Genomic DNA, 23,795 nt, shown 5'->3' with positions numbered 1-23,795 from the left:
AACGGTTATAAACAAGCACTTTTTTTTTTTAGTGTGGTTTTTTTTTGTATTTAAGTATAGTTGATTTACAATTTTGTGTTAGTTTCAGGTGTACAGTAAAGTGTTTCTGTTATATATGTAGTCTTTTTCAGATTCTTTTCCCTTATATGTTATTACAAAATATCGAATATAGTTCTCTGCACTATATGGTAGGTCCTTGTTGGTTATCTGTTTTATATACAGTAGTGTGTATATGTTAATCCCAAATGCCTAATTTGTCCCTCCCCCTGCTTTCCCTTTTGGTAACTATAAGTTTGTTTTCTATGTCTATGGGTCTATTTCTGTTTTGAATATAAGTTCATTTGTACCATTTTTTTTTAAGATTCCACATATAAGTGATATCATATGATATTTGTCTTTCTCTGTCTTGCTTACTTCACGTAGTATGATGATCTCTAGGTCCATCCATGTTGCTGCAAATGGCATTATTTCATTCTTTTTTAATGGCTGAGTAGTATTCTATTGTATATGTATGCCACATCTTCTTTATCCATTCATCTCTTTTTTTTTTTTTTTTTTCTTATCCATTCATCTCTTGATGGACATTTAGGTTACTTCAATGTCTTGGCTATTGTAAATAGTGCTGCAGTGAACATTGGGGTGCATGTATCTTTTTGAATTATAGTTTTCTCTGGGTATATGCCCAGGAGTGGGATTACAGGGTCATATGGTAGCTCTATTTTTAGTTTTTTAAGGAAGCAGCATACATTTCTCCATAGTTGCTGTATCAATGTACATTCCCAACAACAGTGTAGGAGGGCTCCATTTTCTCCACACCTTCTCCAGCATTTATTGTTTGTACACTTTTTCATGATGGTCATTCTGACTGGTGTGAGGCGATACCTCAACGTAGCTTTGATTTGCATAACTCTAATAATTAGCAATGTGGAGCAGTTTTCATGTGCGTGTTGGCCATATATAAGTCTTCTTTGGAGAACTGTCTATTTAGATCTCATGCCCATTTTTTGATTGGGTTGTTTGTTTTTTTGATGTTGAACTGTAGAGCTGTTTGTATACTTTTATGATTAATCCCTTTTTGCTCACATCATTTGCAAAATTTTCTCCCATTCTGTAGGTTCTCTTTTTGTTTTGCTTATGGTTTCCTTTGCTGTGCAAAAGCCTTTAAGTTTAATTAGGTCCCATTTGTTTATTTTTGTTTTTATTTTCATTACTCTAGAAGACAGATCCAAAAAGATATTGCTGAGATTTATGTCAAAGAGTATTCTGCCTATGTTTTCCTCTAGGAGTTTTAGAGTATCCAGTTTTACATTAGGTCTTTAATCCATTTTGACTTTATTTTTGTGTATGGTGTTAGAGAGTGTTCTAATTTGATTCTTTTACATGTAGCTGTCCAGTTTTCCAAGCACCACTTATTGAAGAGACTATCTTTTCTCCATTGTATATTCTTGACTCCTTTGTCATAGATTAATTGACCATATGTGTGTGGGTTTATTTCTGGGCTTTCTATCCTGTTCCACTGATCTGTATTTCTGTTTTTGGGCCAGTCTGATACTGTTTTGATGATTGTAGCTTTGTAGTATAGTCTGAAGTCAGGGAGCCTGATTCCTCCACCTCTGTTTTTCTTTCTCAAGATTGCTTTGGCTATTTGGGGTCTCTTGTGTTTCCATACAAATTTAAAAATTTTTTGTTCTAGTTCTGTGAAAAATGCCATTAGTAATTTGATAGGGATTGCATTAAATCTGTAGACTGCCTTGGGTAGTATAGTCATTTTGACAGCATTGATTCTTGCAGTCCAAGAACACATCTGTTTGTGTCATCTTCAATTTCTTTCATCAGCGTCTTATAGTTTTCAGAGTACAGGTCTTTTGCCTCCTTAGGTAGGTTTATTCCTAGGTATTTTATCCTTTTTGATGTGATGGTAAATGGGATTATTTCCTTAGCTTCTCTCTGATATTTCATTGTTAGTGAATAGAAATGCAACAGATTTTGGAGTATACATTTTGTATCCTGCAACTTTACTGAATTCATTGATGAGCTCTAGTAGTTTTCTGGTAGTGTCTTTAGGATTTTTTGTGTATAGCATCATGTCATCTGCAAACACTGACAGTTTTACTTCTTCTTTTCCAATTTGTATTCCTTTTATTTCTTTTTCTTCTCTGATTGTCGTGGCTAGAACTTCCAAAACTATGTTGACTAAAAGTGGCGAGAGTGGACATCCTTGTCTTGTTCCTGATCTTAGAGGAAATGCTTTCAGCTTTTCATGGCTGAGTATGATGTTAGCTGTGGGTTTGTTATATATGGCCATTATTATGTTGAGGTAGGTTCCCTCTATGCCCACTTTATGGAGAGTTTTTATCATAATTCGATGTTGAATTTTATCAAAAGCTTTTTCTGCATCTATTGATATGATTATATGGTTTTTATTCTTCAATTTGTTGATGTGGTGTATCACACTGAATGATTTGTGGGTATTGAAAAATCCTTGCATCCCTGGGATAAATCCCACTTGATCCAGTGTGTATAATCTTTATAATGTATTGTTGGATTCAATTTGCCAGTATTTTGCTAAGGATTTTTGCATCTAGGTTCATCAGTGATATTGGCCTGTAATTTTCTTTTTTTGTGAAATCTTTGCCTGGTTTTGGTGTCACAGTGATGGTGGCCTCATAGAATGAGTTTGGAAGTGTTCCTTCCTCTGCAACTTTTGGAATAGTTTCAAAAGGAAAGGTGTTAACTCTTCTGTAAGTGTTTAATAGACTTCGCCTGTGAAGCCATCTGGTCCTGGACTTTTGTTTGTTGGGAGTTTTTAAGTCACAGTTTCAATTTCAGTACTTGTAATTGGTCTATTCATATTTTCTATTTCTTCCTGGTTCAGTCTTGGGAGATCGTACCTTTCTAAGATTTGTATGTTTCTTCTAGGTTGTCCATTTTATTGGCGTATAGTTGCTTGTAGTAGTCTCTTATGGTGCTTTGTATTGCTGTGCTGTCGGTTGTAACTTCTCCTTTTTCTTTTCTGATTTTATTGATTTGGGCCCTCTCCCTTTTTTCCTTATGAGTCTGACTAAAGGTTTATCCATTTTGTTTATCTTTTCAAAGAACCAGATTTTAGTTTCATTGATCTTTTCTACTGTTTTCTTAGTTACTATTCCATTTATTTCTGCTCTGATCTTTATGATTTCTTTCCTTCTGCTAATTTCGGGTTTTGTTTGTTCTTCTTTCTTTAGCTGCTTTAGGTGTAAGGTTAGGTTGTTTATTTGAGATTTTTCTTGTTTCCTGAGCTCAGGTTGTATCACTGTAAATTTCCCTCTTAGAACTGTTTTTGCTACATTCCATAGGTTTTGGATCATTGTGTTTTCGTTTTCATTTGTCTCTAGGTACTTTTTTGATTTCCTCTTTGTTTTCTTCGGTGATCCATTGGTTGTTTAGTAGAATATTGTTTAGCCTCCACATGTTTATGTTTTTTTGAAGTTATTTTCTTGTAGTTGATTTCTAATCTCATAGTCTTCTGGTCGAAAAAGATGCTTGATATGATTTCAGTTTTCTTAAATTTACCAAGACTTGCTTTGTGCCCCAGCAAGTGATCTATCCTGGAGATGGTTCCATGTGTACTTGAAAAGACTGTGTATTCTGCTGCTTTCAGATGGAATGCTCTATAAATATCAATTAAGTCCATCGGCCTAATGTGTCATTTAAGGCCTGTGTTTCCTTATTGATTTTCTATCTGGATGATCTGTCCATTTATGTAAGTGGGGTGTTAAGCTCTCCCACTATTATTATGTTACTGTCAAGTTCTCCTTTTATGTCTGTTAACATTTGCCTTATATATTGAGGTGCTCCTGTGTTGGATGCATATATATATATACAATTGTTATATCTTCTTCTTGGATTGTTCCTTTGGTCATTATGTACTGTCCTTCTTTGTCTCTTATAACAGTCTTTATTTTAAAGTCTATTTTGTCTGATATAAGTATTGCAACTCCAACTTTCTTTTGATTTCCATTTGCATGGAATTCCTTTTTCCATCCCCTCATTTTCAGTCTGTATGAGTCCCTAGATCTGAAGTGAGTGTCTTATAGACAGCATATATTTGAGTCTTGTTTTTGTACCCATTCAGCCAGTCTGTGTCTTTTGGCTGGAGCATTTAATCCATTTACATTTAAGGTAATTGTCAGTATGTATGTTCTTATTGTCATTTTGTTAATTGTTTTGCATTTGTTTTTATAGGTCTTCTTTCTTCCTTTACTCTTTTTTTAAAATATTTTATTGAAGTATAGTTGATTTAAATGTTGTGTTAATTTCTGCTTTACAGCAAAATTATTCAGTTATGCATTTATATATTCTTTTGCTTACTGTTTTCTATTATGGTTTATCACAAGATATTGAATATAGTTCCCAGTGCTATACAATAGGACCGTGTTCTTTATTTTCTTTCTTCTTTTGTTCTCTTCCCTTGTGATTTGATTATCTTTAGTGTTATGTTTGGTTATCTTATTTTTTGTATATATATATATTATAGATTTTTGGTTTGTGGTTCCATGAGGTTTTGATATAGCATTCTATACATATACATGATTATTTTAAGTTGCTGATCTCCTAATTTCAAATGCATTTCAAATATCTTGCATTTGTACTCTTCTTCTCTCATGATTACTAGTTTAGAGATCATATTTGTGTGTGGATGATTTCCTATCTTTACTGTATGTTTGCTTTTATGGGTGAGCTTTCCCATTTTGTAATTTTCTTGTTTCTAGTTGTGGTCTTTTCTTTTCCACCTAGAGAAGTTTCTTTAGGATTTGTTTTAAACCTGGTTTGGTGGTACTGAATTCTTTTAGCTTTTGCTTGTCTGTAAAACTTTTGATTTCTCAGTCAAATCTGAACAAGAGCCTTGCTGGGTAGAGTATTCTTTGTTGTAGGTTTTCCCCTTTCAACACTTTAAATATATTGTGCCACTCCCTTCTGGCCTGCAGAGTTTCTGCTGAACAGTCAGCTCATAACCTTATGGGGATTCCCTTGTTGCTTTTAATATTTTCTCTTTATCTTTAATTTTGGTCAGTTTGATTACTATGTGTCTTGGTGTATTTCTCCTTGAGTTAATCCTGTATGGGCCTCTGTGCTTCCTGGACTTGAGTGCTGTTTCCTTTCCCATATTAGGGAAGTTTTCAGTTGCTATCTCTTCAAATATTTTCTCAGTCCCTTATTCTCTCTCTTCTTCTAGGACCCCTATAATGCGAATGTTGGTGCGTTTGACATTGTTCTAGAGGTCTCTTAAACTGTCCTCATTTCTTTTCATTCTTTTTTCTTTATTCTGTTCTGTGGCAGTGATTTCCACCAGTCTGTCTTCCAGCTCACTTATCTGTTCTTCTGCCTCATTTATTCTGCTATTGATTCCTTCTAGTGTATTTTCCATTTCAGTTATTGTATTCTTCAATACAATATTGTATTCTTCTTGGCTGTTCTTTATATTTTCTAATTCTTTGTTAAAACCTTCCTGTAACTTCTCACTCTGTGCATCCATTCTTTTCCTGAGCTCTTGGATCGTGTTTGTGATCATTACTCTGAACTCTTCCTTGCGTAGATTGCCTATCTCCATGTCACTTAATTCTTCTTCTGGGGTTTTATCTTTTGCTTTCATCTGGAACCTCTTCCTCTGCTGTCTCATTTTGTCTAAATTTCTATTTCTATTTTTATGTATGTGGAAGGTTGGTTATGTTTCTCGACCTTGGAAAAGTGGCCCTCTGTAAGGGATGTCCTTTGTATCCCAGAAGTACACTCCCCTCTTGTTTTCCAAGGGCCAGGGACCAGCTGGTCCCAGGGTAGTTTCTGACTTGCATTTGTGGACTCAGTTCCGCAGGCTGCTGCATCATTGTTTTCTTGTTTCTGGTGTCCACGCCCTGGTGGGTGAGGCTGTTGATGGACACTTGGATTGCTTCTGTATCTTGGCTATTGTAAATAGTGCTGCTGTGAATATTGGAGTGCGTGTATCTTTTTGAATTAGTGTTTTCATTTTTTCTGGATATATACCCAGGAGTAGAATTGCTGGATCATATGGTAGGTCTGTTTTTAGTTTTGTGAGGAAACTTCGTACTGTTTTCCATAATGGCTGTACCAATTTACATTCCCACCAACAGTGTATAAAGGTTCCTTTTTCTCCACATCCTTGCCAACATTTGTGATTTGTAGACTTGATGATAGCCATTCTGACAGATGTGAGGTGATATCTTGTTGTTTTGATTTGCATTTCTCTAATAATTAGTGATTTGAACATCTTTTCATGTGCCTGTTAGCCATTTGTATGTCTTCTTTGAAAAGATGTCTGTTCAGGTCTTCTGCCCATTTTTTGATTGCTTTGTTTGTTTTTGATATTGAATCGTGTGAACTGTTTGTATATTGTAGGTATCAACCCCTTGTTGGTAACATCATTTGCAAATATTTTCTCTGATTCCGTAGGTTGTCTTTTCATTTTGTCAGTGTTTCCTTTGCTATGCAAAAGCTTTTAAGTTTAATTAGGTCCCATTTGTTTATTTTTGCTCTTATTTCTTTTGCCTTAGGAGACTGATCCAAGAAAATATTACTATAATTTATTTCAAAGAGTATTCCACCTATGTTCTAGGAGTTTTACAGTTTCTGGTCTTACATTTAGCTCTTTAAACCATCTTGAATTTAATTTGTATATGGTGTGAGGGAATGTTCTAATCTCATTGTTTTGCATGTGGCTACCCAGTTTTCCCAGCACCACTTGTTGAAGAAACTGCCTTTTCTTCATTGTATATTCTTGCCTCCTTTGTTATAGATGAATTGACCATAGTGCCTGGATTTATTTTTGGGCTCTCTGTTCTGTTCCATTGATTTATGTGTCTGTTTTTGTGTCAATACCATGATGTTTTGATTACTATAGCTTTCTAGTATAGCCTAAAGTCTGGGAGGGTTATCCTTCCAGCTTTGTTCTTTTTTCTCAAGATTGCTTTGTGGCTCCATATGAATTTTAGGATTATTTGTTCTAGTTCTGTGAAAAATGTCCAGGGTATTTTGATAGGGATTGCATTAAATCTGTAGATTGCTTTGGGTAGTATGGCCATTTTAACAATATTAATTCTTGCAATCCAAGGGCATGGGATATTGTTCCATTTCTTTGAATCATCTTCATTTTCCTTCGTCAGTGTTTCATAGTTTTCAGGGTATTGGTCCTTTACCTCTTTGGTTAAATTTATTTCTAGGGGTTTTTCTTGCTGCTATTTTAAATGGGATTTTTTTTCTTTTTTACTTTCTCTTTCTGATATTTACATCATCAGTGTATAGAAATGCAATAGATTTCTGTATATTAATCTTTTATCCTGCAAACTTGCCGAATTCATTTACTAGTTCTAATAGTTTTGGGGTGGAGACTTTAGGTATCTATATAAAGAATATGCTTAGTATTCTTATTAATATTTAATTAATAAAGATTTTGTTTCCAGCAACAATGTTAGAAATAGGGAAAAGAGAAATAACTCCAATGTCCATTAATATAGGAATTTTTAAGTGAAATATCTTACAGCTATATACATTGCTTTTAAACATAGCAAGGAAGATATATGAAGACTTTACTCTTTGGTCATTCTTGTGCCCTAGAATCTTCACTACCTGGCATATTGTTAGTGCTCAAATATTTTTTGAATAAACATGTCCAGAAATACGTTGACAATTTACTATTAAATGAAAAAATACTTTGAAGAATAAAATGTAAAATATAATTCTATTTAATAAAAAAACCCAAAAACTACACACACACACACACACACACACACACGTGTGTGTCTGTGTGTGAGTGTATTTTTTTCCAAATACTGACTTACTTAATTAACTGTGTTAGGGCATAGGCCAACCTTTCATATATCTTTCCAATTTATATATTGATGTAATGGAACAAAGCTGGCAGGGAGGTTTTGCCATCCTCAATGTGTGGGTTCCATTTCTGGACCTAAGACATTTACTCTGTCACTATTTCCAGCCAGTGGTAAAGGGAGAGAAAAAGAGAAGAGGGCAGAACAGCTTCCTTAAGAAAATATGATCCAGAAGGTGCACACTTTACTTCTGCCGATGTCTCATGATTAAGACTTAGTCACACAGCCACATCTTGTTAGAGGAAAGGCTGGGAAAATGTGGGCAACTATGTATTCTTCTAAAACCACATGGGGGAATGGGGATGGGGCAGGCATCAAGTTTCTTATTATAGAGAGAAGAAATGGAGGAAAGGAAGAGCAAATACTGGAGGACCATGAATAGTGTGCACAAAACTTTTTATACCATCATCTTTTCTTTCACTACTGAGTCATAATTTCACTTGTAACTTACAACAGTTTTAATACCAACTAGGATTTGTTTCTAAATTCTTTTATCGCATTGTTCACTCAAATCTTGTGTCCATTGTGCTGTTACTATTATTGTAGTTTTACAATACAATGTACCAAATCAAACACCCCTCTTTTCACCTTTTCAAAATTTTCTTCCCAGGTCTTACCTTTTTATTGCAAGATTTTTCTATTGGAATATAAATGTTTTTCTTATTCATTTACAAAAATTATTTATACATTAATAAAAGTATTATTAATAATGATAGCTGTCGTTTTTTGAGGATCCACTATGTGCCAGGTACTCTATTAAGGGCTTTATTTTTTAAATTCTTTTCAGTGAAAGTAGGTACTTCAGTCATATCCCCATTTCATATACTAAGCAAGTGAGACCTAGAGAGGTAAAGTTAATTGCTCAACGTCACACAGCTGATAAGTGGAGGGGTCAACTGTCAAATCTGTGTGTCTGACACCAAAGTCCATGCTCTAACAGCTGCTCTGTATTAAGTGTCTGTCACATTCAATGCAAATAATTTTCCTGCTTTGTCATTTGCTTTCTAACTTTGCTATGACATGTTGATGTTCATAAGTTTTAAATAATAATTTTATGTATTAATATTAATGTATTATTTTAATACAGTAGACCCGCATACTGGCCGTCCCTGTATAGATTTTTTGGACAACACTCATAAGTGGAATAGAAGCTATACGTTGAGCAGCATCTTACTTACCCTCCAGGTAAGAACAGATTAATATAATGCTGTCTTTAATACTTTTAATTACCCCAATTACTCGAAGTATAATGAATAAAATGTACAATGCATAGTTAAATGTTTAAAGGATTTGAGTAAGCTTATATAAATCAATAACATTTCTACATCAAGACTGTAAAATGGAACTTGAATTATAAAAACTATTATTTTTAAAGTGAAATCGATAGATTAGGCCCTTCCCAACCAAAGAATATGTATTTTATAAAAGAAGAAAAGAACTGTTTGGATGGTTTCAACTCTGGAAATACAGTCTTGGGTTTGCTTTTGGCTCCTAACTTCACTTTATAATGTTGAACAGGCCTTTTGGATCTTTCCGCATTCAAGAACCTTGCCTTCCTCCGAGAGGTGAATTGAGTGACTACAATGTAAAATGTTCAGCTTTATCCTTTGTTTCTGACAGTACTAGAGACCTGCTTTTATAAGCTTTCATATCAAACCCAGTGAACAATTAAACCAGGAATTTCCTCCTCTCCTCAGCAGATGCCTGTTTCTAGAATGCACCCTTCACCTCCTAGATCCATGGTCTTTAGAAGCATGCCTCAGTGTTGTGTTATTCCCGACCCTCAAAGAGCCTCCCTTCTCATCCTGAAATGCTAAGATAAATGATTTGAGTGGCACTTGCTTTGACCACTTACATCTGGCTCAGCGAGATTCTATCCACTAGATTCTGTCCACGAAATTCTATTTATCATTGATAATATGTGGAGATAAACTATTAAATTTTGATAATCTGGAACACCTGGAGAATAAAGTATTCTGGCTTAATTGAATTTTCTCTGTAACATAGAATTATAACACAAATTTCATCTCTCCCATTTCTTGTTTTTGAAAATAAAATAAAACTAATCATTAACTTTCTGTCTAGTCATCTTAGTATGCTGAGTAAAATTTAATATTTTTAAAAATTCAATGTTCAATTTGTTTATTCATTCATTCTACAAATATGTGTTGAGCATATATAGCAGTGCCAGGCCATGTTGGGAGAGAGATTGGAGCAAAAACTTTGAGGAAGTAAGTGAGCATGTTGTGCAGAGATTTGTGGTTGATCTTTTGGATTCCTTCAAACTGAGTCATCCTATCTCTTCCACCTAAATAGGATTGGCCTTAAAAATAGTAAAAATGAATGTTCTCAGGAATGTAATGAGTGAGGGCAAACCAGAATGAAATGGTGAAAATTTTGAATAGCAGAATAATTTAATAAAAGGTACATTGGGGGCTGTAAGTTTAGATAGCTTGGCTTCACATCTTGGTTCTGCCACTTAATACCTTTGCACTGTTGGACAAGTTTCTTCACTTCTCATTGCCTCAGTTTCTTCATCAGTAAAATGGGGCTGTTAGTAGCTACCTCATATAACTTGTGAGGACTAAATGAATAAATACATGTAAAGTACTTAGAACCATGAGTTGTCCAAGAAAAGAATTCAATAAAATCTAGTTAATATTTTGATTGTTCTTAGTTTTAACCTGTAATACAAAATGACAACAAAGTGTTGACAAATATATCATGGAAAGCCAGTAGATTACACAGTTGTTTTTATTTTTCAAATAGATTTATAAAACAAATATGCCCACATTAGAGATTTTTAAGATAGTGGAAAGGAAAAGAAAATCACTGGTAATCATAAAGAAAATTCCTTACCCTATTGTTATTAGCATTTTCTTCTAATTTTGTCTCCTGTGTTTCGGTTTTAAATCTTCAGTTCCACATTTCCTGCAGGGTCAAGCCCAAATTCTGTTGCCTGACAAATGATGATCTACTTCTCACACCTCGGCTTTAACTCTCTCAAACACACTGTGGGATCCCGCTCCTATTGATATCTACTTTTTTTTTTTTTTTTTTTCCACTCACAGTGCTTGGTTCAATTCAGGTTAAAAAGCATTTGTAGAGTTCTAAACTCTAAAGTTACAAACCCAAGTCAGTCTTGCACTTTAAAAAGTGCTCAGTCCAGTTCCCCGTCTGACTAGCAACCCATTTTATTCCCTCTTTCTCAGTCTGTTTAGCAAGCAGCTGCTCACATTTTAAGAGTCGTGTCAAAAGAGCCCTCCTCTGCAATTCCTTTCCTGATTTCCTTTCCTAGGTGAAATTGATGGCTTTGGTTTTGGGGGGAAGGAGGTTTTCTTTGCAAAGTGGTACCCTAAGCAAATCTCTATGAGAGCACTATAATGCTCTAATGCATATACTGTTTCCTTATCTGTCTTCCCCTATTGGACTATAAGCTCCCTGAGGTCAGGAAACAAGTCTAATTTGTGTGATAGGTACTAAGTAACATGATTGAAGCAACAAATCTGAATTTTTACATCGTTGCAATGATATATATGTTCAAATTATATAGCCTATTTCTTTTTCACTTAACATTTTATCTCAAGTAATTTCCAGATTGCTACAATTAATATTTTAATGGCTATTTAATAGTACTTGGAAGGCCAGTGCTGCCCAATAGAACTTTCCGTGCTTACGGAAACGTTCAGTATCTGTGTTGTCCGATATAGTAGCCTCTAGTCTCATGTTCTACTGAGCACTTGAAATGTGGCTACTGTAACTGAGGAACTGAGTTTTTCATTTTATTTAAGTAATTTAAATTTAGATTGCTTTCTGACTACTACCTTTTGAGTAACAGGTGAGACACATTTATAATTATCACATTGTTATACAAGAGGGTGGTACTTGAAATGGTGTTTAAAATATTTTAAAGTCTAAATATGCTAATCATCTCCTCCTAAAATTTTTATAATCTTGATTTCTTTGAAAACTTGTACTTCCATATACAACGCAAAAGTAAGTACCAACACTCATCCACAGAAGAATTTCCAATTTCATGGGCTATAACTAATTGGATATTACAGAATGTACCCACTGGTACAGTTGTTTATTGATGCTTCCGATTTTTGTATTTATCCTCCAGATGGCTTTTTATATTATTTCATACTATCACATGGTGACTTTAAAAGTTGGACTGTTATTTTATTTTTTTACTATTTTAGCAGAATGTCTGATTTGTATATTTTAATTATTCCTTACATTCTAGTTCTTAAAAAATCATTAAATATACTTAATAGCTTGTGTATATATTATATGAAAAGGTCTTAGGCACAATGGTCAATGCAAAGACTATTGAATAAACTTTACCAGATGTGCCTCTCTGAGTAAGATTATCTCTCCAGCCAAAGAGCAAAAGCTTGCTCGTGAAGAAAAGTTTCATCTGCTTCCCACCCACTTCGAAAGATATACTGCAATCCTTATTTAAGCAATTATAATATTCTGGAAAATATAGCCCAATGTGTTTTCCAAATAGGAAAAAAAAAAAAAAAAACAGCAGAAAATTCTTGTTGGTTTTGAAATATCAGATGTCAGATTATTGCTTTTATTAGTGAAAGATTGCCATCATTTCCATGACTCTTAAGCCACAGTAATCCACTCTGACCTGTATCTACACTTAAGACATTCTGGTCGTTATTCTTTTGGCTGTATTTTATTACCTAATTTGTATGTTATAATGTAAGATTCAATATACTGAATTATTGAATAAATTTTTCAAATTTGGGCTAATATTAATTTTGAGATGCCAGATAAACAAGATCATGGTCTAGCAGAACTATTAAGTTTTGGTTACTACTGGTCACCTATTTCGTCCAGATGTGCAAATACTATTGTAGGCAGAATTTTGAAGATGTCCCCCAAGACTCCCATTCTCTGGTTACTCAATCAAACACTAATCTAGGTGTGAAGGAACTTTGCAGATGGAACTATGGTTACTAATCAGCTCACCTTAAAATAGAAAGGTTATTCCTGAAATATGCAAGGGGGCCCAAAGTAATCACATGAGCCCTTAACAACAGAAACGGAAGACAGAAGAGTCACTCAGAGAAATGCAGTAAAGACAGAGAAAGGATATGACAGGAGGGGAGCAAACACAAGAAAGATTTTTCACACCTTTGCCTCTGACACGTAGGGGTCCAAGTGTAAGGACTGGTGAGAGACATCTCAGGGTTGAGGGTAGCCCCCAGTTAATCACCAGGAAATAAACGGGAAACTCAGTTCTACAAATACTGAATTCAGGAACTGAATTCAGCTAACAGACAGCCTGAATGAGTTGGGAGGCATGTTCTTCCCAGAGCCTCTGGTAAGAGCCCAGCCAACCGACAACTTGATTTCAGTCTTGTTCAGTCTGGAAAAGAAAAACCAGCCCAATCAACCCCGACTTCCTACTTGTAGAAATGTGAGATAATAAATTTGTGTTGATTTAGTTGCTAAATTTGTGGTAATTTGTTATAGCAGCAATAGAAAACTACTACAGATACCAAGTTAAGCATTCAGTGATCTGGAGGGATATTGAATTGCATGCAACTTTTTAATACATGTGTTTGTTTATTCATGATCTAAACATGATCTCATGTTAAAATGTAATGTATTTTGTAATAGAAATGTTTCAATGTTTTCTAATGTTTACTTCCCTTTACACAAAAAATCAATTTAAATTTATGTGATAGGAAGAAATAAGTTACAGGAAGGAACTTGTAACTTGCTTTGATCCTAATGTTTGGCTCATGAATGTACAGTATAAAACCAAGATAGATCAAGTGTTTCTTGAGAGTAGGGACCATGTCTCTTTTGTCTTTGTCTCTATCTCCAGGTGGATACATTGTAGGCATTTAATGAATGCTTCTTGAATGTTGTATGTATTGGTTTGTCTTTTTGCTCTAAGAAAAAAGTTACTTTAAAAACTCTATGTTCTATATGTTTTCCTATAGGTTATGCTTTCTAATCCAGTGCTAGAAAATCCAGTGAATTTGGAAGCAGCCCATATACTGATTAAAGATGAAACTCTGTACAGGCAAATAATTCTAAGACTTTTCCACCAGCCATTACAATGTAAGAAGTGCCTACATATTGTTATTTGCCAGTTATTAATTATTTATAGCAAGTAAATGATCTAGCAAGTAACTTGTATACGGCAATATTTTCTGTATCCATTTTCAGTAATGAAATCATACTAAGATCTCTCCTACTGTACCTCTTTTTCAAATCCATCAGTGTGATCCCTTTTTTTTTTTTCCTAATTGAAAAATAGTTGATTTACAGTGTTGTGTTAGTTTCAGGTGTACAACAAAGTGATTCAGTTATACATACTTATATACCTATTTTTTCAGATTCTTTTCCCTTATAGGTTATTACAAAATATTGAGTAGAGTTCCCTGTGCTATACAGTAGGTCCTTGTTGTCTATTTTATATATAGTAGTGTGTACATGTTAATCCCAAACTCCTAATTTACCCCTGCCCACCCCCTTTCCCCTTTGATAACCATAAGTTTGTTCTCTATGTCTGTGGGTCTACTTCTGTTTTGTATGTAAGTTCATTTCTATCATTTTTTTTAGATTCAACATATAAGCAATATCATAAGATATTTGTCTTTCTCTGGCTGGTTTAGTGTGGTCCTTTTTAAAAGATTACCAGAAATCATAGGCTTAGTATCTTTAAAAGTAATGGTCATATGGGTGAATGGTGCTGATCAAAACTAGTCTACCCATCATAAACATATGACATCAGTTTTAACTCTCTGGTCTGTAATGGATATTTCTCAGACTTCACCTTTAGCACCCCCCAGATCTTACTGATCTGGGACTCCTTTCCCCTTGATTAGGAAAGCTTTCAGCATTTTTCTTTCTGGAGAGTTCTTCCTCCAGGTATTCCTTCAAAGAATCCACGTGGAAATGACATCTGAGGCTTTTCAGTCTTTCTGCTCTATTGACCAATGTTTTTCTGATACCCTCGGTCTGCTCACTCTCATCCTGCCAGCAACCTTTTCTTGACTCTTAATTCCATCGCCTCTATTGCTCCTGTGCTCTCTCTGCAGTTAGCAGAGCAATGCTGTTGGCTCCTTATGCCCAGAGGGGTTTGCCACAAGTGAAGGTTGGGATCCTAGTGACATAGCTCTTTCCTCTACATTCTGTCCCTCCCTTCAGCAGTGCACAGCAGCCTCACACAGTCACCGGCATTATTAGCTCCCCAATCAGCAGGCCTTGCTGTTCAGACTCACTCTGCCAAACTGATGTCTCTTGTGCTTTTTCTCTCCATTAGATGTCCACGATCTCTTCTTCCATCCCCTTCTAGGACCTGCCAGCCCATTAGTCAGGTCTGTACAATTTGTGGCCAAGTTCAAGTCCTCCTCCACAGGGCATCTGGGTCAGATGCAATATTGATCAGGCATCTTTTCCAGTATCTTCAAATATGTCATGATTGTCGCAGAGTTCCTCAAAATTCCCTGACAGTTTTGAGGCTGGTTTGTCCACAGAGGAACGGTACCACTTCACTCTGATCATATTTCTGACCAACCAGAATACTGTGGCATCCCCCCCCCCCCCATATCCTCTGCACTCAGGAAGTGTTTGTGGAATGAGCAAATGAATGATACATATCCCTTAACCTTTCGTCATGCACTACAATACTGTCATTACACAGAAATATTCTGTACAAAGCTATGTCCATATTCTGGTGAATGGACATTTAAAAACTAGTTTTAAAGAATTTTCTATGGTAAATGATTTTGGTTTTGCCCGGCAGAGAGAAGGATGAGAAGAAACCGGAAGACAAGTTGGCCCTTTCTTTTCTTCTTTTCTTCTTTTCTCTCAGGCTGACATCACCCTTCACTCCTTTCAGTCCTCCTGCTTTGCCAACAAACCAGACAGGAAAGCTGTCCAAGTTGCCAAATCACCCAGCAAATGAGTGACAAAGCAAATAGTGCTTTGGTAGGTTTTCACTATATGCTTTATTTGTGTTGGTGAAATATGCGGGAATCCAAGACAGCAAATAGTTTTCAGCTTGCCTGCCATCACAGCAGGACTGGGGTGGTACCTATAGTGCCAGGAAGAAAATGATTTTCTGCAGCTTCCTAGGGAAAGAGTGCCGTGATACAGCAGAGGCAACTGCTATGGTGGGAAATGAAGTGCAGAAAAATGCGTTCACTCTAAATTAGATGGTAGTATAGTACCATGGGGTTTTCTGTGAAAAACTGTATCCAATGAGAATTAATTTCCTGTAACAACTTGAAAAAAAAAGGTCTCCACTACAGTGCTGCAAGAATCAGCTTTCATATACGTTTAATATATTAATAAAGAGGTCTGGAAAATGCAAAGGAGAAATTATCCCATTTTAGGATAACACAAAAGTGGAACAGATAGTTACTTGTATACATGAGAAACTCAAGAGGCAGGTAATTGTATCATATCCGTAGGCATTAATTTTAGGCTACAACAATATCCTCAGTGCCCAGGTAGCAGTCTCTGGCTATAAGTATTGAATAAAAATTTGTAGATTGAATGAATGAAAAAATATATATAAACTTAGATCCTGATTTTACTTCATAGTTTACAAAATGCTTTCACATACATTTATTCATCTGATCCTTAGCCTCTTCCCCTGAGGCAGCTGGGGATCAGCGATGAAGGGATTAGCCCAAGGCCACACAGAGCAAGCTACAGGGCCAGAGATCCACCCTGATCATTCCCCCTGCCCCCCTGCCTCCAATTTAATGAGGTGAACATAAAGTCATTCATTTGAGATCAAAGAATTAAAATTTCCAAGTACAGAAGAGAAGAGACCTGACTTCATAGCAGACCTTTAGTCTATGAAAAATTCTTGGGAAGCTATTTGAACACAAGCTTAATGTGAAAAGCAAGTGCCCTTCTACCAAGCATGTGCAAAATGGTAACTACCTGACTCTGGTTTGGTGGGCCCTCCTCTGGAATACCAGCCTTTTCCTTGGCCTGTTGACAAGAATGCACAAGCTCTGAGTTCAAACCCGATTGGTGGGGACTTCCCTGGTGGCGCAGTGGTTAAGAATCCGCCAGCCAATGCAGGGGACATGGGTTCAATCCCTGGTCCGGGAAGATCCCACATGCGGCGGAGTAACTAAGCCCATGTGCCACAACTACTGAGCCTGCACTCTAGAGCCCACGAGCCACAACTACTGAGCCCACGTGCCACAACTACTGAAGCCCACACTCCTAGAGCCCATGCTCCACAACAAGAGAAGCCACCGCAATGAGAAGCCCATGCACCGCAATGAAGAATAAGCCCCTGCTCACCACAACTAGAGGAACCTCGTGTGCAGCAGTGAAGACCCAACACAGCCAAAAAAAAAAAAAAAAAAAAAACAATTGGTGGAGGTCCTGATGACCTTCCCATGTCTTGCAAGCCTCTTCTCCTGTGGCCTGGACCCTGACTCCCTTACTTATAGTTTGGGTGCTCACACATACCAGACTGCCTGGGACAGGCCTGGTATAATTATTTCCCTTTCATTCTGTGTTCTAGTTTGGACAATAAATTATATAGTCAGTTGGGGTAACTGATCTTTTCTAGAAGCAAATGCCACTGTAGTTGCAGCATCACTAATGGTAAAGTCCTTCGAGGTCCCAGCTGACCAAACATGAGAAAGGATTTTCCAACAATTCAAGTCGCTTAAGAATGGGCAAGGCCACATTGGCAGGTGGTAAACACCCTATCACTAAAGGTGTGCTTTCATAACTAGTGTTCATTTGGCAGAGCTTAATGACTTGTTCAGGGATGTTGTCAAAGAACTTTTTGCCCAGTGTTAGGAGTTGGACAAGGGGATCTTTCAAGTGCCTCCAAGTTATACTTCAATCTGTTTATGAAAACTTGGAGGTCTGGGAGGAGACAGTGCATAACAACTGTTTTGCCTCCTAGATTCTGAGTATTGCTACTTCCTAATTTGTTACAAAGGGATTTCATGTACCCTCTTAACTGCAATTTTACTTTCCGAGTTTTCAGTTACTTGTGATCAACCATGGTCTGAAAGCATTAATTGGAAAATTCCAGAAATAAACAATTCATGAGTTTTAAGTTGTGCACCATTCTGAGTAGTGTGGTAGAATCTCTTGCCATCCAGCTTCACCCTGCCCGGCACGTGAATCATCTCTTTGTCCAGCATCCCCTGCTTGTTAGTCACTTAGTAGCCATCTGGGTTATCAAATAAACTGTCCGATATCTGAAGTATTGCAGTGCTTGTGTTCAAGTGACCCTTATCTTACTTAATCATGACCCCAAAGCACAAAAGTGGTGCCACTGGCCATTCAGATATGCCAATGAGAAGCCACAAGTTCTTCCTTTAAGTGAAAAGGTGAAAGTTCTCAACTAAATAAGGAAAGAAAAAAATCATATCTGAGGTTGTAAGAACGAATCTTCTATCCATGAAACTGTGAAGAAAGAAAAAGAAATTTGTGCTAGATTTGCTTTTGTACCTCAAACTGCAAAAGATATGGCCACAATGCATAAGAGCTTACTTAAGATGGAAAAGGCATTGAATTTGTACAAGATATTTTGAGAAAGAAAGAGACCACATTCCCATAACTTTTATGACAGTATGTTGTTAAAATTGTTCTATTTTATTATTAGTTATTGTTGTTAATCTCTTAACTGCGCCTAAATTACAAATTAAACTTCATCATAGGTATGTACGTATAGGAAAAAAAACATAGTATATATAGGGTTTGGTACTCTATGTGGTTTTAGGCACCCACTGGGAGGCTGGGGGAACTACTGTAAACTCATACATCTTTTCTTTTTTCTAGTTTGTCCTAGTGAATTTTTATTTCTATATGGTTATATGGTCAAATTATATTATTTTCTGTCTATCAGGTTTGTTTTGATATTTAAAACATAGGGTTCACATAATTTTAAAAACTTTGGTTGAAAGAAAATACAAGAATATAAAAATAATGAAACTGAATAATGGTAGCCAAGCCTAAGGTAATAATTTTTCTCTTAACCATGTGTATATTCCTATAGCTTTTGTTAAAGGAGAATCATTCTACTAAGTTTCAGATTCTTATCTAAATAAAACTATAATATAATTCCTGACAGATATTATGACAGTCAAAATACAAGAATAGAGAAGAATTATAAAAATATTAGGGAGATTATGCAACTAATTCACATAAGGTACTTTAAAAAAAACCCTGATGATTGTGCAAATCCATCCCATCCTGCTTGCAATTAAGAAGATGTTGTGATAAGCATTTGATTCTTCTTCAATTTAAGTTCTCAATTTGTTCACTTTTTTTTTTTTTTTAAGTTCTCTTAACAATAGAACAGTTTTAGAGGAACTTGTTTCTACAGTTGAAGCAGGTGATGTCTCATAGGATATCAGGTGTTGGGTTTTTTTCTCTTAAAGGGAGTACTGGTTGTTAGGTATAGGAATACCCTTTCCTTTGGAAAATATTCTTCCTTGATGTCAGGAGAAAGAGAAATTTAGCCCAGTAGCTTCTCATTAAAGAACATGAGCTTTAGCACCATCATTCAGAGCCAGTTTTGTTGTTGATGATTACAGTATTACTCCAGATATTCTGCTGTCTACAGATGTCAGGAGATGTGGAAAACCTGACTTTAACAGGATGGCCTGTATGGATCTGTTTGCTGAAGTTACAGACCTCTTTTGTCCTTTTTTGTATTTCATTGCACCAGATGTTCCAGGAACTTTTCAGCAAAGTCTCTAAGTTGTTTTAACTAAAGATGTTAAGTATTTATTTTCTATCAAAGAAATATTTGTGCATAGCTTTAAAGGACAGATAACACCAATCGGTTTTTAAGGAAATATAGCAGACCTTGGAAGCCACACCTTCCATGGCTGAGAGCCGTCCCCACCCCGACAAGCTACCAACAGCTTTCAACACGTTTATCTGTTTCTTTTGGAATTCACCACTGTATTTCTAAGTTTATTCTGTACTAAATTTCTGGGGTTTTCAGTTTAGATATTACTTATGGGCTTCTTCTGAAAGATAAAGATTTAGCTTTTATGTGCCATTTCCACTCACGTTTTCTCTCCCCCATTCTCCTAGTATTGTTCGTTTACATTGATATGACTTAGTAAATATTTGTCATAGGTGATCCACGAATGATTATTTTTCTTGTACAAATGGCCTGTTTTTTCATTCCCTTGTTTGTGTTTTTTGGATTTTTATTTGTTTTTTTAAAAAATATCTACCATTTATTTTTCCCCTAAACTTTCTGACAAAGCTGTAAAGGCAAACAAACAAACAAACAAAACACACACCAGGTATTCAGTCCGTTTCATTTTTTCCCCTGGAAGACGTCTTTGCTGAGGCACTCATGCTCCTCCTCCTTTTCTGAATTGGCAGTTCTCTCGCAGGGATCCTGGAGTGACCTTTTGGTCTGCCTCTTGGATTGGAGCTCTTGCTTGATCCCTCCTTTTTTCTTGGTTGGTTTGCTCCTTCATTTTGTTGGAACACTTCCTCCAGGAGCTTCCAAGTACATGAGAGCTAAATCTTTTATTACTTCACATGCCTAAAAATGTATTTTTTCCACTCTCATATGTTCATAATTTGGTTAAACTTTAGTCTGAAAATTTTTTTCCTCCTCATTCATCATGTAGGGCATTTCATAGGCTGTTTAAATCTCAAACTCTAATTCTTTAGTTCTGGACTTTTTTCTTATATGATTTCTTTTATAATATCTGTCCCCTCCAGTTTCCCTGTTCTCTCTTCTAAATCTCCAAAGATTTAGATGTGGGATCCACTGATCTGTTACTCTGATTTTTTAAAATTTATTTTCTCTTATTATCCATCTCTTTGTTTTTTTGTTCTGTATTCTGGAAAATGTCCAGAAAAGTATGCTCCTAGTTCCTGTTTTCTTCCTGCTTATTTGTTTTGGTTGTCATCATTCATGATAATGACTTTACTCAGATATCTACTGATCTTTTTTTTTTATAAATATTCCCTATTCCTCACAGCTGCAGCAAAGCAGAGGTTCTTCTTTTTTTTAATTTATTTATTTTTGGCTGTGTTGGGTCTTCGTTTCTGTGCGAGGGCTTTCTCTAGTTGTGGCAAGCGGGGGCCACTCTTCATCGCGGTGCGCAGGCCTCTCACTATCGTGGCCTCTCTTGTTGCGTAGCACAGGCTCCAGACGCGCAGGCTCAGTAGTCGTGGCTCACGGGCCTAGTTGCCCCGCGGCATGTGGGATCTTCCCAGACCAGGGCTCGAACCCGTGTCCCCTGCATTGGCAGGCAGATTCTCAACCACTGCGCCACCAGGGAAGCCCTATCTACTGATCTTTGACTATGCATCTGTATGATGGACACACGATGAATGAAAGTCATTCATTGAAAAGGTTGGAAATTTTGGATACAGATTGGACTTGTTGATGGTTTTGTTTCATTATAGGGTTATTCAGTGGGGACCTGACCTTGCCTTTAGCTAGGCTTGACTATTTTTTCTGAGACGAATCCTCCAGTCTTATGCCTGAAGAGAGAGATGTTAATGACTTACACTCTAGGAGCTGGACAAAGAGCGAGAATAAGGAATCTTTCTTACCCAATACGATTTATTTGATTTATTCCCTGCCTTCAGTCCCTTGCCATACTCCTGTTCTGCTGTCTCCTGAGTCTCTCTGGTTCAGTTTCTCCAGAATTAGACATACTCCCTCCTGCCTGGGCGGTGGTGGTCTTCTTGTTGCATAGGATGAAGGCTATGTCTTTGGTGTCCATGCTATACCTGTCACTTTTCAGAGGTATCTGGTACCTCCAATTCCTGAGTGTTTCTCAAGTTCTGAAGTGTAAATCTGCTTGCTTTTTATTGGCCTCCCCTCATCAGGTCGTTAGGTTTCAAATTTCTATGGCCTGTTAAGATAGTTACCACTTGACATCTGCTTTCCATCTTGAAAATTTTTCTTGCCATCTTTCTTTTGCTCTCCTTGAGGTTTTATACCTTATTTTTATTCCTTTCTTACCATCTTATTGAGGCTTTGGAAAGAATGCACATACGGCCATATATTCAGTCTTCCGAGTAAACCAGAATCTTTTCATATTTTTCTTTACAGCAAAAGATGACAGTTCTGAGTCACCTAAAGAGCCAGATAAATTTAACAGGTAAGTTTTTCTTTATACAATTTTTTGCCAATTTATACACTAAAAGAACTATTGATTTAAACTGTGTTTTCTATCATAATTGTATTTTCTTTTTTTTAACTTAGAAAAATTATTTTTCATTTAAATATATTTTCCCTTCCAATACCTTATAAAAATGATGTTTTCAGGAAGAATATGGAGAATCTTGAATTCTTTCTAGTCTATTGAATTAAAATTGATGTAACTATGTTAGTTGCCTATTCTTTTAGTTTTTAGTTTTTATTTCTGAAAAGGAAAAAAAATGTTGTCTACATTATAGATCCAACCATTATAGATCACAAAAACCCAAGCAATTTAGGAGAAGATAAAGTCCTGGAGGAAAATGGTGAGAGGGCTAAAGCCATTGTACACTTGGGAGACCACCTGACAATGTGACATCAATTCAGCCTTGAACACCTGGACAAGGTGTAGGTTCTGCAGCATTCAGCTTCTCTAGCATTTCCATCAGCCTTATTTTGATAGTTAATCAGATGCAGAAAACAGCCAGCTTACTAGTGTTGACATAATACTTGATCTATCTTGGTTTTATACTGTACATGCTCCAAAACAAGGATCCTCTTAGTGGATTAATAATAGTAAAATGTTCCCAAAGGACTGAAATCAAAAGGAACCCTCAGATCGGGGCTCTGTCCCAGAATGTGAGACAATGTTATGTCAAGGGGCTCTGTGCCTGGAAGTGTTAGAAGCTCAGAATTAGAAGACCCAGAAAAACCGATAGAATGATTAATTGGGACCTGACAGGAAGAGCGTTGACCTTGTCTGTCCCCTAGCCCTCAGATGAAGACCAGCCAGTAGCAGTGGTGGGGTCTGTCTCAGGCAGGAGCAGGAAGAAGGGTAAACCCCATTACAGGGAGAAAACTTTGGCCCTTTGCTTCTTTGTCTGGGGCAATGAGCCCCTCATCAGACAGGCAGCAAGGTAACCAGACAGCACCATAAGGATCCAGCACTGATCACAGGACTATAAAATCGGGGGTTTGGGAGAAAGACTTTAACTATAACTTTAGAAACAACTCGAGAGCCATGGTGAGATAAACTTGTAAATGGTGTTATCTTGAAAAATCAAGATTTGTGACAATGAAAGGAAAAAGAAGGGGGTGAAAAGTTAGGAGAGAGTGATGTCTTAACAGGTACAGTGAGATTCTGGGCAGAGGGAGTAACTAGGGTACTGATCCTAAATTGGATGTAAGAGTGGTGTGTTAGAGGCTCGGAAAGAAGGCCACTGCAGCTGGAATACAGCAAGGGGGAAAGAAGAGATGGATAGGGGATAGAGTAATAGATGTAGACAGGGCCAGATCACTTAGAGCTTTATAAACCAGGTAAGGAATTTGCATTTCATTAACCTTGCAGTGGGAATCGGGACACAGCTGGACAGCTTTTAAGAAGAGGAAAGACATAATCAGATTTACATTTTAAAAGGACTACTTTAACTGCCATGTGGGGAATCAGTTGTGAAGGATCTAAGGCGGAAGCAAGGAGAAGAATTATTGGGTTATTTTAGTAGACCAGGGGAGAGGTGGGGTGGTTTGAGCTAGGGCTGAGGGCATAGATATGGAGAGGGAGATAAGTGGATGAATTGGATGGATTCAAGACTTAGTTTGATTGATGTGGGGAATGAGAGAAAGTGGAACCAAGGGTTATTACTAGATTGTAGTTTGAACTGGATGGGTACTGCGGTGACTTACTGAGATGGGAGAGATTGGAAGATCACACCGCTGGCTGAAACTAACAATCCCAGTTATTGATGAGGCTGTGATGGCAC

The 23,795-nt window shown here is 36.6% G+C and overlaps 1 protein-coding gene and 1 long non-coding RNA gene across 2 annotated transcripts in view; one reads left to right on the top strand and one right to left on the bottom strand.

The window, feature by feature from the left end:
* UBE2U (ubiquitin conjugating enzyme E2 U) overlaps positions 1-23,795 on the top strand; it is a 73,993-nt gene that overhangs the window by 13,470 nt on the left and 36,728 nt on the right. The window contains exons 4-6 of the mRNA XM_082358875.1: positions 8,968-9,065; positions 13,850-13,970; positions 21,949-21,997. Coding sequence (XP_082215001.1) covers positions 8,968-9,065; positions 13,850-13,970; positions 21,949-21,997 — 268 coding nt within the window. The remainder of the gene's footprint in view (positions 1-8,967; positions 9,066-13,849; positions 13,971-21,948; positions 21,998-23,795) is intronic.
* The window catches only part of LOC309613578, a 71,283-nt gene continuing 66,159 nt past the window's right edge, over positions 18,672-23,795 (bottom strand). Inside the window, exon 2 of the long non-coding RNA XR_014235799.1 lies at positions 18,672-21,177. This is a non-coding gene — a long non-coding RNA (uncharacterized lncRNA). The remainder of the gene's footprint in view (positions 21,178-23,795) is intronic.

This window comes from Balaenoptera borealis (genome assembly GCF_965194805.1).
Source record: "Balaenoptera borealis genome assembly, chromosome: 1".
Lineage (NCBI taxonomy): Eukaryota > Metazoa > Chordata > Mammalia > Artiodactyla > Balaenopteridae > Balaenoptera > Balaenoptera borealis.
The sequence above is the reverse complement of the archived record's forward strand: the minus strand, read 5'-3'. Positions and strand labels throughout refer to the sequence as shown.